This window comes from Ovis aries, chromosome 11 (assembly GCF_016772045.2).
Source record: "Ovis aries strain OAR_USU_Benz2616 breed Rambouillet chromosome 11, ARS-UI_Ramb_v3.0, whole genome shotgun sequence".
Lineage (NCBI taxonomy): Eukaryota > Metazoa > Chordata > Mammalia > Artiodactyla > Bovidae > Ovis > Ovis aries.
The window spans coordinates 7,820,223-7,836,667 of NC_056064.1; the positions used below are offsets into that span (position 1 = coordinate 7,820,223).

Below are 16,445 nucleotides of genomic sequence, written 5' to 3' on the forward strand. Positions count from 1 at the left end.
ATTGTCCGAAGGCCAGCACTGGTGGCGGTGAGGTGGCAGGGAACCCGTCTGCTCTGCCTTCAGCATGTCCCTGTGTCTGGCTAAGCTGGCGCCCCATGCCCGGTTCTGACTTGCCTGCAAGAACTGTGGGCCTGTTTCAGTGGGTAACTGGTATATGTGTGTGCACTCGTGCAACAGAAAACATCAAAATGTTTGGGGAGTGTTTAGGGAAAATAGCAAGCAGCAGATTGCCAAGCTTCTCTTTATGTTTCTTTTCCTTGCCTTTTTGCTGTGTACATGTGTGATCGGGATCTTGGAGCATTCTGCAATACAGCTCTGCCTTTTCTTATCCCAACTGTTCTTTCTTAACAGTGGAGAGGATACAATTCAGCACCAATAATACTGAGCAATAAATAACCTGGAGAAGATGAATAGCCTTGTGTGGTGGTAAATTAAAGTTGATTTATTGCACATAATATATACAGGTGCTCCTAATGTAATTAAGCAGCGAGGCTTTTAATGCTGCAGAATCTGAAAGAAGACCCAAGAAAATTGGGCCTTAATAAGGCTTATTGAAATAACAGCTAAACACACTGCTTAGTACCATTAGAGGATGCTGAAAGATGGATCGGCTGCTGCTTTTTCTTACGTGCGGAGCTGACGCACCTGAGCTGTCATCAGCAGGGTACATGCTGGCGTGGTTCTCGCTGCCCTGGGCCTGGGTCCTGTCGCACTGCCTGTGTGCTCCGTCCTCACCCCTCTTATGACCGCTAATCAGGGGGCTGGCCCTTGACCTGGCTTCTCCCAAATGGAGGGCAAGGTTGCCCAGGGTGGTGGAACCCAGGACCCAGCCTCGCTAGCACCCGATTCTCAGAACTGAGGCAGGTGGGACAGGGCTGGTAACTGCACAGACTGAGGCCTCCTCCCCACCACCAGCCAAGCACTGTGCTTGGAGAGACAGGGCTGAAGACGAAGTGCAAGAGCCCCCACGCTCCACGGGGCTGGGAGAATGCTGTGGTGGGGGCGGAGGCAGGAGGACAGAGGAGGAGATGGATCCCTGTGAGGGTGCACTTATGGGGACCGGATTGGGGCACCTGAGAGGGCTTCCCTGGTGGCTCAGCTGGCAAAGAATCCACCTGCAAGGCGGGAGACCTGGGTTTGATCCCTGGGTTGGGAAGATCCCCTGGAGAAGGGAACGGCAACCCACTCCAGTATTCTGACCTGGAGAATTCCATGGACTGTAGAGTTCATGGGGTGGCAAAGAGTCGGACAGGACAGAGCGGCTTTCATTTCACTTCACTTTCAGAGCCCAAGAGAGCGCAGTCAGGCAGTGGCCTCTGGGGAAGGGGGCTGGAGAGTGGGGTCAGGGTTTGGGTGGGAGCGGAGGCTGGACAGGTGGTCTGGGGGCAAGAGCAGGAAGGATGTTGCGCTCCATCCAAGATGCGGAACCTGTATCCGAAGCTAGGCTGGGATCCCGAAGGCTTGTGAACGACGGGAGGACCAGAAGGGTTTGAGGGAGACTCCTTACTTAAGAGACCAGGGCCTGGACATGAGCAAAGGCCAAGTGAGTATGAAAAGATGGGGGGTGGGAGTCTGAAGCTCCCGCTGCCTGATCCCGAGGGAGTGGGAGAGGGTTGGGTGTCTGGAGATGGGGTGAGCCAGGGCTGAGCCAGTGCAGGTGTGAGAACTCCCCTGGGGTGCTCGTCAGGACCGGAGCTGGGGAGTGCCTCACCCTGGGGTCTGCAACTGCTGGGGACCCCCGTGTCTGGGACTGTCACCAGAGCCTGCAGGGGCGTCCTTGGCGAGGTGACCCAAGTTGCCTTTGGGAGCATTTGGGCCAGCAGTGATGAAAGAGTTAGCCTTTCCTGTAGCCTTTCAGTCAGTTCCCTGTCAGGGCTTAAGATGGTAGGGAAGTGGAGGAGATGCGAATGTACCCCTGTGCTCTGAGAAAGGACCCCCGTCTCGTAGGCATGCTCCTCTTTATGCAGGCCCATCAGCCTACAAAAGCTGTGCTGGGGAGAGAGATCATTCCCCGTACCAGAAGTTTCAGAGTAAGAGCCTTTTAGGTAAAGAGCTTGTCTTTTGAACCAAAACGTAGGATGTGTTTTTCTTCATGGAGGGTTGCGCTTGAGAAACATTCCAACAATTCACTGCTTATCCTCAACGAGATTAAAAAAAAAAAAAATCCAGCTTCTGGGTCAATATTGAGGTGCAGTATTGAGCACCTGTGGTTTTCAGAGCTGCTCCTGGTGAATCAAGGTGGGCTTGCTGCAGAGCCCGGGGTGGCAGGTGAGGCTGGGAAGAGGGTGACCCAGTGCCCTAACCTTTGGAAGAAGCTTCACGTGGCCTGTCCCGCTTCCAGCTTGGAGTATGGAGCATCCGAGGGGTATGTGCAGAGCTTGGGGGGCTCCTGGCCCCAGGTGGAGAGGGGGTGGTGTGGGGCCAAGGCTGCTGGGCGTCCTGGGCAGTAAGAGTCTGGCTCCGCCTTCCGGCCCCCCCCCCCCACCCCAAGCAAGGATATGGCAGTACTCATGGTACCTTGCCATGTTTGATTATCTGCAGAATTAGAAAGGCCTCATGTACCTGCTCGCAGGTTTTTTTCTTAGATGTATGTAGCGCATTCTCTGACTGTATAGTCAGTGCTTTTTTTAAAGGGGTGTTTGATGTTAGATGTAGATGGATGGGTGATGCGTGTTTCCTTTCCTAAGGGCTATTCAGAGGAGCTGAAAGCATTTCCTGCATCTTCTCAAGCGTGTGTGTCCATGTCTGGTTCTGTGCCTCCCTCCCCAGGGGTGTGGGTAAGGGGGTGGACGGGCCCTACAGACGACCCTCATGCTCCCTGAGGCAGACTTGCCGCTTTTTATTTATTGTGTTTATTTGGCCATACCAGGTCTTAAGCGGTGTGTGGCAATGTGGGATCTGGTTCCCTGACCAGGGATGGAAGCTGGGACCCCTGCTTTGGGGGCGTGGAGTCTTAGCCACTGGACCGCCAGGGAAGTTCCCTTTTTTAAAAAAATTGATTTATAGCTGATTTATAGTGTTGCATTAATTTCTGCTGTATAGCAAAGTGATTCAGGTTCACATATGTGTGCATATATGTGTGTGGGTGCACGCGCGTGCGCCTGTGTATATGCCCACAAGCTTTCTACTCTTTTCCATTTTGTTCATCCCCAAACACTGCATGCAGTTCCTGCGCTGCAGAGTAGGCCTTCCTGTCCATCCATTCTGGGCGAATAGCTCGCACCCACTGGCCCCACGCTCCTTGGCCGCCTCCCCACGCCGTCCCCCTCGGCAACCACGAGTCTGCTGGCTGTGTTTGCGAGTGTTTCCGCTTCATAGGTACGCTCATTTGTGTCATATTTTAGACTCCACGTATAATGGTGTCTGCGGAAGGGGGTAAATGCCATAGATACACGGGGTTTGCCTTCTTTTTCTGACTTATTTCAGTGAGTGTGATAATATCTCGGTCCATCCATGTCGCTGCATGTGGAATCGTTCTGTTATTTTTTATGGCTGAGCAGCGTTCCGTGTGCACCATGCCTCTTTACGCCCTCACCTGTCGGTGGGCACTTGGGCGTCTCCGTGTCTCGGCTTTTGTGAGCAGCGCCGCTCTGTGCTCACCTGTGGGTGGACACTTGGGTGTCTCCGTGTCTCGGCTGTTGTGAGCAGCGCCGCTGTGTGCTCACCTGTGGGTGGACACTTGGGTGTCTCCGTGTCTCGGCTGTTGTGAGCAGCGCCGCTGTGTGCTCACCTGTGGTGGGCACTTGGGTGTCTCTGTGTCTCGGCTGTTGTGAGCAGCGCCGCTGTGTGCTCACCTGTGGGTGGACACTTGGGTGTCTGCGTGTCTCGGCTGTTGTGAGCAGCACTGCGGTGGACACTGGGGCCCTTGTATCTCTTTCGGTTATGGTTTTCTCTGGTTCTTTGCGCAGGAGTGCGGTTGCTGGGCCACATAGTAACTCTGTTTTTAGTTTTTTGTGGAACTTCCATACTGTCTTCCATAGTGGCTGTACCAGCGTACAACCCCAGCAGTGGTGTAGGGGGGTTCCTCTTTCCCCACACCCTCTCCAACATAAATCATACCAATGTTTTCTTAGGTTAGTCTCCAAAGGCAATAGAAGTAAAAGCAAAAATAAACAAATGGGGCCTAATCAAACTTGAAAGCTTTTGCACAGCAAAGGAACCAGAAACAAAACGAAAAGGCAGCCTGTGGTGGGAGAAAATACTTGCAGACGATGTGACTGACAAGGGCTTAATTTCCAAAATATATAAACAGCTCATACAATCCAACTGGGTGGAAGACCTGATAGACGTTTCTCCAGAGCTCACATACAGGTGGCCAGTAGGCCTGTGGAGAGATGCTCGATGTTGGTTTCTCCAGAGCTCACATACAGGTGGCCAGTAGGCCTGTGGAGAGATGCTCGATGTTGCTAGTTATTAGAGAACCACAGATGAGGACTGCGTCTACACCATCTCACACCCGTCAGAACAGCCACCATGCGAAAGTTTACAAGCAGGACACGCTGCAGGTGGGCTTGCTTCTGTTTGATGAACAGAGTGAATCCTAGACTTGGGAGCATCCAGGCCTAACCAGCACGAGATCGAATGAATATGACTGTTTTACTCCAGCAAGTGGGGGAGAGGTCGGGGCCTCCTCTCTCGTAAGTCCAGCCTGGGTTGTTTGCTTGGTAGAGCACTCCAGTTGGGTGCTGTTTGAGCATCTGGCTTTGAGTTTTAAGTACTGGCAGGTGCAGGGGGCTCTGTCAGATGACTGTTGGGGTGGGTTGTGGGTGAAGGCACGGCTGAGTCTTTTCTCAGACAGCTGGGCTCTCTCGCTGAGTCTGCCACACTGAGACCAGCTTTGGGGGCTTGTGGTCCTGGGGAAGTGAGCTGGACTGGTAACCCCTCAGGGTGCTGCCAGCTGTGGGACGGGCGTGGCCCCCCTTCCCTGCGGCCCGCGGCCCCCTTCAAGGCGGGCTGTCTCGCCTTTGGACCGGCGGATGTCGGCCACAAGTCAGTTGACCCCTTCTCTGTGCTCCCGAAGGACTTGGCAACTTGGCTAACAAGGAGACGGTTGTCAGTTCATTTCTTCATTCATTATTCATGTAGCGAGCGGTGATTAGCATTTAGGAATGTGGTTTCTGGGGGGTTGCGGAGTTGTGTTCATTCACTGAACACACATTTGTTGATCCCGGGCTCTGGGCTGGGTGCAGGGCATGGCGCTGGGGTTGCAGTGTTGCGGGGCTGGGTGCAGGGCATGGCGCTGGGGTTGCAGTGTTGAGGAAGGGGGTCTCCTTGGCCCTTGAGTTGCAGTGTTTGAGAAGGCAGGTTATCAGCAGGTATAGGTGCTGCAGCCCATAGGTGAAGGATGCTGAAGGAGGTACGGGACCTGCGAGGGGGGCGTAGGGGGAGAGCTGGGAAGGCTTCACAGGGGGAGAGACGTTGGACTTGGGTCTTGCAGAGTCAGCGGGAAAGACTTGGGCTGTGGAAGGTGCTCACCTTTCGGGGCGAATGGGATTCTTGGCGTTTCGTTTCCCGTGGGGGACGGCCACGTGCCTTCCTGTCCTTCCAGGTCTTCCTCTGTCCCTCAGGAATTAACACTGGGGTCCTGCCACGTGGGGCTTGGTGTGGAGGCTTGTGGAGATGGAGAGAGGGTGCAGTGAGTCGTGCAGGTGCCCGTGGCTACAGAGAAAGCTGACTTCAGAGCCTCGGGCACGTCAAACATGCACACCCATGGAGCACTCTCCACAAACAAGAACCCAGATTCTGGCTCTGCCCCTAAAAGTTGCTTTGGGCGCGTCTTGTTTCTTTGACAAACAGGGCAGGTTGAGATGCGTCATTCAGAGCAGCGGGCTGGACTGGTATGAAGGTGGTGGGGTGTGCTGTTGCTGCCTATTTCTGTTGCTGAAACTCTGTTTTTCTTTGTTCTAGCCAGTGTTTTATTACCGATATGAATCACTGAGGGGCTTGGAGGGAGAGAGGAAAAGGTTTCTGTATAAACAGCTGTCTCGCTGATTCAATCTACAAAGTGGATTTTATAGCGAAAGTATTTGTTCTTGCTTTAAAAATGCCAAAACAGCACCGTCATTTCCTCAGCTCAAAGAAGGGTCTTTGAGAATACGGGGCCTTCTCCCGTCACAGACTTCTCTTATGGGGAGGGAATTCCAGAGTACTTTCTTTGAACCAGTCGTTGCGGATAATCTTATGGCCAAGGAGAAAATTTTTCTTTGCAAAGTTTGAGTTACTCGTTTGTGTGCCTTCCTCTTTTTGCCCTACCACAAATTGTGGTTCAGAAAAATTATAATTCCCTGTGGTCATCACAGCTGACTACCTGCTTAATGGTTGTATGTAGAGACTTCATTTTCTTTTTTCTGCAAGATTTCATCTTTGCATGATCCGAGATAGTTCGTTGCCCTCAGATTATTAATAAATTGAGATGGTTAATGGGGTGTGACTCAGAACATATATTTAAAAACAAGTTGGAGTAAGAAATAGGTCTTTTACAAAATTAATTTTTTGTTACGCTCCTCTCTTGAGCCTTTTTGTTTGACACTAGCTTGCTTTGTAATGTCCATATATACCCGATTGCAGTGAACATAAATTACTTTTAAATACCAGTTAGTTGCTGTGGAGAGAGGACAGGGCTGTGGCCGCTCGTGGAGGGTTAAGAGGTTTGGTCATTGTCTGGGTTTTTATCTCACTGTAGATCAAATCCTGTTCCTTTGGAGGCTGGCAGATCTGTCAAAGATTGCTTTCTTTGATGATGAGGAGATGGACAAAGTCTTCCCCCTGAGTGCCAGCACATTTTCTTAGCAAGAGAGAGTAAATAATCATAAAATGTTTGCTTGTTTAAAAACAAGTTAGCCTAAATGCAGTGTGGTTTCCTGGATTGGATCCTAGAGGGAAAAAAGGGTGTCAGTGGAAAAACTAGTGCAATCCAAAAAAAGTCTGTAGTTAATAGTGTTGAACAAATGTTAATTTCTCGGTATGATAAATGTATTGTGGTTCATGTAAGTTATTAACATTAGAAGAAGCTGAGTAGAGGGTATAGGGGAACTCTAGACTTTTTTTGCATTCCTTAGAGTCATTCTAAGGTTATTTCAGAGTAAGTTTTTTTTTTAAAGGTGTATTTGGGATATTCCTTTGGGTTGGGTCGAGATTATACTTGGCTTGTGCGTTCAGAATCGGCCACTTATAGGGAGGGCAGATTATTTCATACTGCTTTCGGAACTGGGAAAGTTCAAAGAAGCTGTCACTCCTGAGTTGGCCCCCCTTTATGCCGCCCCTCTGCTTCTCCATCCATTGTGGTAGCAAGTCCCTCTCTGCTTGCCCACCCTTCTAAAAACTTATGGCTTCTGATCTTTGCTTCTGATTCCTGTGGCATTCGTGACCCAAAATGGACAACGGGCATCTTGTGATATTCCGTCCTTCTCCTGGAGTGTGTGCGCGTACTCGGTCACGTTAGACCCTTTGCGACCCCGTGGACTGTAGCCCGCCAGGCTCCTCTGCCCATGGAGTTTTCCAGGCAAGAAGACCAGAGTAGGTTGCCATTTCCGGCTCCGTGGGATCTTCCTGACCCAGGGATTGAACCCCTGTCTCCCGTGTCTCCCGTGCTGGTAGGCAGCTTCTTTACCACCGAGCCACCTTGGGGCCCCCCGTCTCCTGGAAGGTGCCGAAAACTGGATTTTTTATGCGATCTTGTTCATTCTCATTCTGTGTATCAGCTTTTACTTTAGCAACCAGACTGGAAGCTTCCTGAGAACTGGAGATTTGTCTGGCTCTGTTTCTTTTAAAATTTATTTTAAAAAGTCTCCCTATTACATAAATGACCAATGTTCGTAATAAAAAAATGAAGCATTAGAGAATTCATAGCGTCCAAGGTAAAGGTACCTAAGAGCTGCCTGTCCTGCAGCTGTTAATGGGTTAGAATATATTCTTCCCTATCTTTTCTGTGTGTCCTAAAGATATAGATTGTGATTTACAAGTGAGAGACCCTTTTGTACACATCCCTTTGCAGGCTGCCCTTCTGCTAGCAGAATCCCGTTTCGCGGTGATGCAGATGGGCGCCTGTGTCTCTCTCTCATTTGTGTACTCTGTATTGACCAGCACGTTGCTAGGTGCGTTGTGGAACATGCTGCTGCTGTCGTTTAGCCACTAAGTCATGTCTGACTCTTTTGCAACCTCATGGACTGTAGCCGGCCAGGCTCCTCCGTCCATGGAATTTCCCAAGCAAGAATACTGGAGTGGATTGCCATTTCCTTCTCCAGGGGACCTTCCTGACCCAGGGATCGAACCCTCGTCTCCTGCACTGGCAGGCGGATTCTTTACCACCAAGCCACCAGGATCCTAGACATGCGGTGGGTATGCATTATTTATTATTGTTTCTGTGATTATATTAGATCAGGAAGTTGATTCAGAACGTAGTGAATGCGGGCTCAGAGGAAGCGGGAAGACGGAGGTGGAGGCAGGGGAATGGTTTACAATACAGCTTTGGTTTTGCTGGGAGAAAGGCATTTTTATCCACCTAATACCTGGGGTCAGTTTCCTTGGACAGCAGTAGGATTTCAGGAGCTGGAACTGTGACGAGGTTGGAGACTGGATTGAGACAGGGAGGACTCTTCTCGGGTGAAAGTGGGGATGGTGGCATAGGGGTGGATTCCTGGGAGCTCAGGGAGGACTTGAGGTGCGGGCAGTGTTCGAGGTGGTGTGTGACTCAGGTGAACCAGATGGGTAGAGAGTAGGGGTGGAGCTGGGGTGGGGGAGGCGGCGGTTGGTCTGTGGGCAGGACGACATCTGGCCACCAGCACCTTTGGGGACAACAGTGGTATAGAGAAATGCAGGCGATAGTGATACAGAGGAAATTTTGCTGAATTGAAGGGTGAATTGAGCAGGAAAAGACCAGGCATTTGTATGTCATAAGAGGATGAGCCCTTTGAAGAATTTCTTGAGGAAGGAACTCATTCCACTGGTGATGCCCCAGAAGGAAGCTCTGCATACCTCAGACCTGGGCCTGGGATGTCTCAGGATGCTCTGTTTTTTTTTTCTCTCTGGAAGAGGGATGTCAGTGCCGAATACCCACCACCGGGATCTTCCTTCTTAGGTAAAACATCCCAGAAGCGCTCTCTGTGCAGTTACAAACCCAGTTAGCAAGTCTTGTGGTTGCAGAGATTTTTCTAGCATAGGTCTTGCTTTGCAGTCTGAATAGAGTTAGAGTTTTTGGTTTTGTGTCCCCTAGATAGAATTTTGACTTGACTCAAGGGAAAAGGGTGGTAGTCAGTACTGAGAGCCTTTAACAGGTATAGATTCCTTTAGAGAGAACAAGAGGTTCCAGAGAAAAACCGGGTGTTTGGAGAGGAGAGGCCTTGCGTTTACCCTCAGCCCTGCCCCTGCCCCAGACCCCATATAGAATGTTGCATAGATGGAAAAACACGTGACCTGCACGAGTCAGGTATGAACACCAATGAAATAAACGACCTTCGTAGTCGCCACGTGGCTGTGAACTGCAGTATTATTCCCAGCCCCCTTCACTCCCTGTGTGTTCCTCCCCAGTTCGAAGCCCCCGTGCACCCACCCCATGAGGCTGGCTTCTTTCCAGCCTTGAAGAATACTTTCTGGCGTTTGCGGCGTCCAGCTTGCTGTCTGCACAGGCTGTCCTGTCGATGCCTTGTGGGACCACACTGTCTTTTCTCCTTTTAATGGACATTCAAGTTCTTGATTTGTTTTGTCTGCTCAAACTGTGCCTATGAATATCCTTGCGCGTATCCTTGTGCATACTTCCTGATGTATGAATGCGAGAGTTTATCAGAATAGACTCAAATAGCTGAGTCATACAGTCTGCACAGCTCAAGTTTGCTAGAAACTGTGTTTGAAGATGATCTTTTTGGGGCTTCCCTGGTGGTCCAGGGGCTAAGACTTCTGTGCTCCCGGTGCAGAGGACCTAGATTTGATCCCTGGTCAGGGAACTAGATCCCACATAACCTCAGCTAAAAGATCCTGCATGCTGCAACCAGGACCTGTTGCAGTCAAATAAATAAGTATTAAAAAAAAGACCTCCTCCTTGCCGTATTTGTACTCTAGGAGTAGTTGGGGCGGTAGGAGTTTTCATTGCCCTGGATTCTCACCGACAGTTGTTACTGTCGGACTTTTTAGTTGTTGCCGGTTCTGTGGTGTCTCATGTGTGTGTGTGTGTGTGTGTGTGTGTGTGTGTGTGTGTGACTTGCTTTTGGCTGTGCTGGGTCATCGTAGCTGCGCGGGCTCGTCTCTGGTTGTGGTGAGCAGGGGCTCCTCTCCAGCTGCGGTGCTCGGGTGTGTGGCGGTGGCCTCTCTTGTGGGCACGAGCTCTCGGGTGTGTGGGCTCAGGAGTTGTGGTTCCCGGGCTCCAGAGCACAGGCTCAGTGCTCGTGGCACACAGGCTTAGTTGCTCCGCGGCATGTGGGATCTTCCTGGACCAGGGATCGAACCTGTGTCTCCTGCTCTGGCAAGCGGATCCTTATTCACTGAGCCACTAGGGAAGCCCTTGTTGTGGTTTTTATTTGCATTTCCCCAGTCAATAAGGAGGTGGAGCATCACGCTTGTGTTTCAGGGAAAGGACTTTGGACTCTAGAACATACTTTTCATTCAGGGACACAAAACCCGTTGCTTTGGTAGGAGGCATCTTCCCTAGCGCTGTTTTCCTGCCTTGGGATGGAGCCAGAGGCGTTTTTCTTTTGTGCTGGGAGAAGTTGGGGAGCACCTGTGTAACTTGCCGCACTGCTCTGGGAGCTTATATATTGTGTTTGGAGAGTCTAGATGATGCCTGGTCCTGTTGACCCGTTGTTTTCTAAAAGACCCTGAGAAAGGCAGCAAGCCTGCCTTTTCCTCCTTTGATGGGAGCATCCTGCTCCTTTTAATGTAAACAGGCAGATAACCGAGAGTCCAGGCAGGGTCCCCAGGGTGTGTGGTGGGGGCTGTGGGGAGGCGCTGGGGACGCCGCAGACGAGCATGGGATGGGGCCTGGCTGGCGAGCTGGTGAGGAAGAGAGGGAGAGATCACGCATTCGTGGTGTGGCGAGCAGAGGGAAAGGGGCCAGGTTCCCGGCGGGGGTAGGGGGTTTGGGGGGGTCAGAGGTCCGGGAGGGGCTGGGCACAATGCTGGAGTCCAGGAGCTGGGTATTCGCACAGTAGTTCCCAGATCTGTGCTGGGGACCGTTGGCCAGTGAGGATCCTGCGTGCGTGAGGCTAGTCCATTTTACTACGTGTTCAGCTGAGAGCTTTCCTGTGAAAATAGACCTTTGATGTTCTGGAGAATGAGAAAGAAAATCTGCTTTCGCACCTGGGGAAGAGAAGCTGCCTACGGGAAAAAAACGTTCTGTTACGAAAGAATGGAATTGCAAGGCTCTGCATCTGCTGGGTTGGTTGTTCTAGAAACCCCATGAGGAGAACCGCAGGACAAAATACAGGCTTTCAGTCTCCAGTGAAAGCATGTTTAGAAGAGCCCGTGTTAAGGGGGAAAGACGTTGGAGGCTAATGTCGTGTTTATATTTTGAACATTGCTGTGTATCATAAATCTTACCTGTGCTTATGGACAGGGTCTGGGAGAGAACAGGGAAAAGTAGTGTTAGTTGATTTTGTTTGTTTGGTGGGATAGTATTTTTAATAAATTCTTGTAGTAGTATTGTATAAGGAAGTCTTTACTGAAAATGAGCCTGGACGGTGCAATCTGTTATTTGGTCTCACCACTCTGAATGCCTCTAAATGCGCATCTAGTTATCGAGCTCCTGATGTGACGGGCACCTTGAGGAAGATGACCCTAGCTCCTGTCTTCAAGAAGTTCACAGACTGTAGCGGGATCCCGGGTGTCAGTACCCCAGGGGCTAAGCGATGGCTAACTCAAGGGGGAGGTGTCATGCGGGTGGCACCCGCTGGCCATCGTGGTTCTGGTGGGGGGAGTGTAGGCTCGCGCTGGGTGCTCCAGGGGGACCTCTCAGAGGAGGTGGGCTGGGGCGAGCTCCTGACGGGACGGCAGGTCCGACTAAACGGAAGGAAGGAAGAGGGCAGGCAGAAGCAAGGGGGAGCGCTGTCCGAAGCGGGAGAGGCCGTTGCGGCCTGCGGCCCCTCAGGAGGAGTGTTAGGGTTGCATCACGGCTCCCGCCTGGGAGCCCAGCGCTTGTCCCGCCTTGGAGGCTGTTGCTGGCAGACGAGGAAACCTTGGGGCCCTCTCCTGAGGAAAACGGTTCCACGCACAGGCACGGCCGCCCCCAGAGGCCCCCACACAGAGGCCTTTGCCTTCAGTTTCAGAGAACTCACTGCAGCTTGTGTTGGGGGTCCCGGTCCAGAGTAGCAAACATGTATTGAGCGCCTACTGTGCGCTGGGTATTTTGTGGGGCGTTGGGGATATGGCAGGAATCAGCCCGCAGGGGCTTGGTCCTCAGGGAGCTTCGGGTCTGAAGGGAAGGTCAGACCCTGAGGGCAGCGGCAGTCCTCCTAGGGGGAGGCCTGGGTGTTCGTCACAGCTCTAGGAAGGGCTTCCTCAGCTGGGACTCAGGGCCGTGATCTGGTGCAGAATTGCAGAGGGCGCCCCGGGCCCCGTGAACATGCAGAGGCCCTTCTCACTGTTTGCAGGGTCTTGCAGAAAGCCAGGGGTCTCTGGGGCCTCTGGCATTGAGGAGAAGCGCAGGAGCGGTATTGTTTTCTGGGCCTTTGTCCTTAGCAACACATGTTCACCGGGAACCGGTGTGCATTCTTCTCCCAAACAAACAGCTTTCAGGAGGATTAATAAATTAGCCTCCTGGGAAAAGAACCTGCTTCAGCGCCAGTGCCGTCTTTAGCAGCCCGCCCGGCCAGGGACTTGGCTGATGGAGTCCCATGCGTGTCGATGATGGGGTGTGGCTGCAGATGAGGCCTGGGCTTCAGACGCTGGGCCCTCCTCGTGGTTGGCACGTGGCTAGGTTCTGGAAGGGGGAGGGCAGCCAGTGTTGTGCGGGCCCCTAGCACGGCCCTGGAAGGAGGCAGTCCTGTTTTACGGAAGAGGAAGCTGGCACACAGGTTAAGACTGATGCGCTCGAATGAGAGCTACATTCCGTGGAGGCCAGGATTTTTCTGCCTCCCTGCCATTTGGTGGCCTACTCTTGAGCCCAGGTCTTCATGAACAGGTATCATGAACCCGCATGGCACCTGAAAGGCTCCCAGGTCTTCATGAACAGGTATCATGAACCCGCATGGCACGTGAAAGGCTCTCTGTGAACCCTCACTTGCGGTGGGAAAGCATTTCCCAGCCTCTGCCGCCATCTGTATTGAGAGAGGATGTGGTGTCGCTGGTGTATTAATAGAAGGTCTGGATGCATCTGTCCATTCAGCCGACAGTTCTGAATGTCTGCCAAGTGAGTAAAACCGACGGTCCTGACCTGGCTTTCCGTCCAGCCGTCATCATGGAGGAGCGAGCAGCCTGGCTCCCCTGGCGGCTCAGATGGTGAAGAACCTGCCTGCAGTGCAGGCGACCTGGGTTGAAGAGATTGCCTGGAGAAGGGGATGGCTCTGCACTCCGGTGTTCTCGCCTGGAGAATTCCATGGACAGGGGAGCCTGGCGGAGCCACATGGGGTCACACAGAGTCGGACACGACTGAGTGACTAACACACACCCTTGATCCCAGGTCTTTATGGGTAGGTAGCACAAACCCGCATGGCACGTGAAAGGCTCGCTGTGAACCCTCACTTCAATGGGAAAGCATTTCCAAGCCTCTGCGCCGTCTGTATTGAGAGAGGACGTGGTGTCTCTGGTCTGTTAGTAGGAAGGCCTAGATGCACCCGACCATTCACCATATATTTACTGAGTGCCTGCTCACTGCGTGGAACTGATGGTCCTCACCGGCTTTCCATCCAGCCGGCCATCCACGTGGAGGAGGGAGCAGCCTGCCCCGGCCTCCCCCGGGGTAGGGTGGGGCGGTGCTGGGGAACCAGAGGCCCCTGGGAAGACTGGGTTAGGGCCCACGTGTTCCCCTGCCTGATGAGGAAGAGTGATCGCCTGCCTCTTGCACTTGACTCTGCCTGTCCCTGTCCACCCGCAGGCCTTCTGGGGCTTGGAGTTCAGTGCCGCCCGCAGAGGAGAGCCCTTCGTGCCTGCTAATGAGACAGAGAGACTGATTCCCACTGAGAGCTGCTTGTTAAAAAGTTAGCTTCTCCCGCGGTTTCACCAAATAGATGACCTTGTGGGGACTGAATAATAAAACGCAGCCCTTGCTGCCTCCCTCCCCAGCCTGCTGTCTCCCAGCGCTGAGCTGTAGGTCCTGGAGCTCTGGTCCTTGGAGGAGGCTAGAAGAAATTTAAGTGGGACTCAGCCATCTGTCCTCAGTGGATGGCGAGCAGGGAGATTCTGTTGACCTCACGTGTTTCTGGGAATTGTGGGCACCTGGTCATTGCTGGATGCACACGCCCCTCCTGCCTTTTTTTTTTTTCGCTCCTTGCTGTTCAGGGGCTCCGCTGCCAGCCTTAAGAGTCTTTGGTGTGTACCACTGTGAGTCACTTTATGAACATGTGGTATGAGGATACCCCTCATAGCATCTTAGGGAGCAGACTGATGGACTGAGTTATTGTTTGAGCCTCCTTTAACTAGGGAGTCCGTGGTACATTTTATATGAGGAATAAGTCTCTGATAAGTAAATTTACATAGTTTCTGAGGAACATTCTGAGCTTCTGATGCCTGCGTATTTCTTAAATCTTCCAGCGTTTCCTAAATCCTGTCGTCAGGTTTCTCCTCTGTGTTTCCTAAATGCTCCGTATACCGTGTCCCCCCGCCCCAGTGGTGGTTACTGTTATATTCTCTGTGTTTCCTAAATGCTCCGTATACCGTGTCCCCCCGCCCCAGTGGTGGTTACTGTTATATTCTCTGTGTTTCCTAAATGCTCCGTATACCGTGTCCCCCCGCCCCAGTGATGGTTACTGTTATATGTCAGCTGTCTGTGGCGCTCAGGTGTCTGGTCGAACACTAACCTAGATACCACAGTGAAGGAATCTGGAGATAGCTTAACGTTGTCACCAGTTGACTTTGACTAACTCAGATTACCCTCTGTAATGTGGAGGTGGGCCTGATCTCATCAGCTGATGGTCACGAGAGCAGAGACTGAGGCTTCCGGTAGAACAAGAAGTTGGACCTCAGACAGCACAGAGAAAACCCCCTGTGGGTTTCCAGGCTGCTGGTCTTCCCTGTAGACTTGGGACTTAACACTGCAACATCGATTCTTAACCTGAATTTCCAGTCTGCTGGGCTGTGCAGTGAATTTCAGACTTGCCTCCTCCCCTGATGGTGAGCCAGTTTCTTGAAATAAATACCGCTTCCTTCGTCTCTGTCTCTCTCTCATGTCGTACGTATCTCCTGTTGATGGTTTCTCTGGAGAATCCCGACTAACCCACCTGCTCTCGTAATAATTGCTTGCTTAATTGTCTTTTTCTCCCTGTTGGACCACAGGCGACGTGGGAGTGGAGACAGTGTCTGTCTGGCTCTCTGCTCTGCATCGAGAGCCTTGCGTAGAGCCTGACACACAGGAGATGGTCAGTAAAATATGAAGAATGAGTGGACGGCCTCTGTGTTTCCTGGGAGGCAGCGGCTTTGCCTCTGCGGTCAGGCAGAACCGAGCTGCAGTTCAGGCTCCACAGGGATCACAGGTTCCTCGTTTGTTGTGAGAACTAACTGGGTTGATGTGCTGGGCTTCTGGTGGTCGCCAGCCGGAGGAAACTGACCAGGAATAGCCATTGCTGTTACATATCGCCCCCTGCCCCCCATCGTCATCATTTTCCAAGGCTGTTTCAGAGATTCAATGAGATAATGGGTGTGAAATTCCTAGTACATAATGGAGGGTCATAAGTGCTGGTTCTGTTCTAAGTACCAAACTTGTTCATGTACATATTTTCATTAAATGTAATTTCTGCTTAAATCCTATGATGCAGTTTTAATTGCCCGGTATTAATGGTGAGGAAGCTGAAGCTCAGTGACTTAACACAGAATTCAATAGCAGACATTTCTTGCGTGCCTACGTAGGGGCTGGGATTCAGCCCCATGTGGGACCAAGCCCAGTTCCCGTGCGCTTTCGTCTCGGCATGTTGCTCTGGGAGGCCTGTGTCCTTTTGGGCCCTGGTTTTCCTCGTTTCCTGTCATTTCATAGCCACTCCCCTTTGCTTGGTATGGAAGGTCCATACTCCCTGTGGCTCCACGGGCTCAGGCGGCCCCAGACTGGGAAGTGGGTTGTTTGTCTTACAAAAGGTCCTTTATAACAAGTTGCTTGCTGGGAGTGAGAATACAGATTCCCGTGGAAACAGCATAAAAAATAATGCTTTAGGTTTTGGGGCAGCCTGTGAAGGCTGGAAGATGACTGTCCTTTTTAGTACTCTTCCTGACCCTCGGCTAGTTTGAAGGATGGATTGGACTCCAGTGGACGTGTGATAGGGGCTTGGTGGAGGAGACATCAGCTCATCCAGCCAGCTGTAGTGTGGTCTGATGGG

At 51.9% G+C, this 16,445-nt stretch overlaps 1 protein-coding gene across 11 annotated transcripts in view; it reads left to right on the top strand.

Moving 5' to 3' along the window:
- The window catches only part of MSI2 (musashi RNA binding protein 2), a 398,837-nt gene that overhangs the window by 34,109 nt on the left and 348,283 nt on the right, over nt 1-16,445 (top strand). For 7 of the 11 annotated variants that reach the window (XM_060394727.1, XM_060394729.1, XM_060394728.1 and 4 more), the window contains exon 6: nt 8,244-8,333. The exons of the other annotated variants lie outside the window; for them this stretch is intronic. In XM_060394727.1, coding sequence (XP_060250710.1) covers nt 8,244-8,333 — 90 coding nt within the window. The remainder of the gene's footprint in view (nt 1-8,243; nt 8,334-16,445) is intronic. 11 annotated transcript variants of the gene reach the window in all.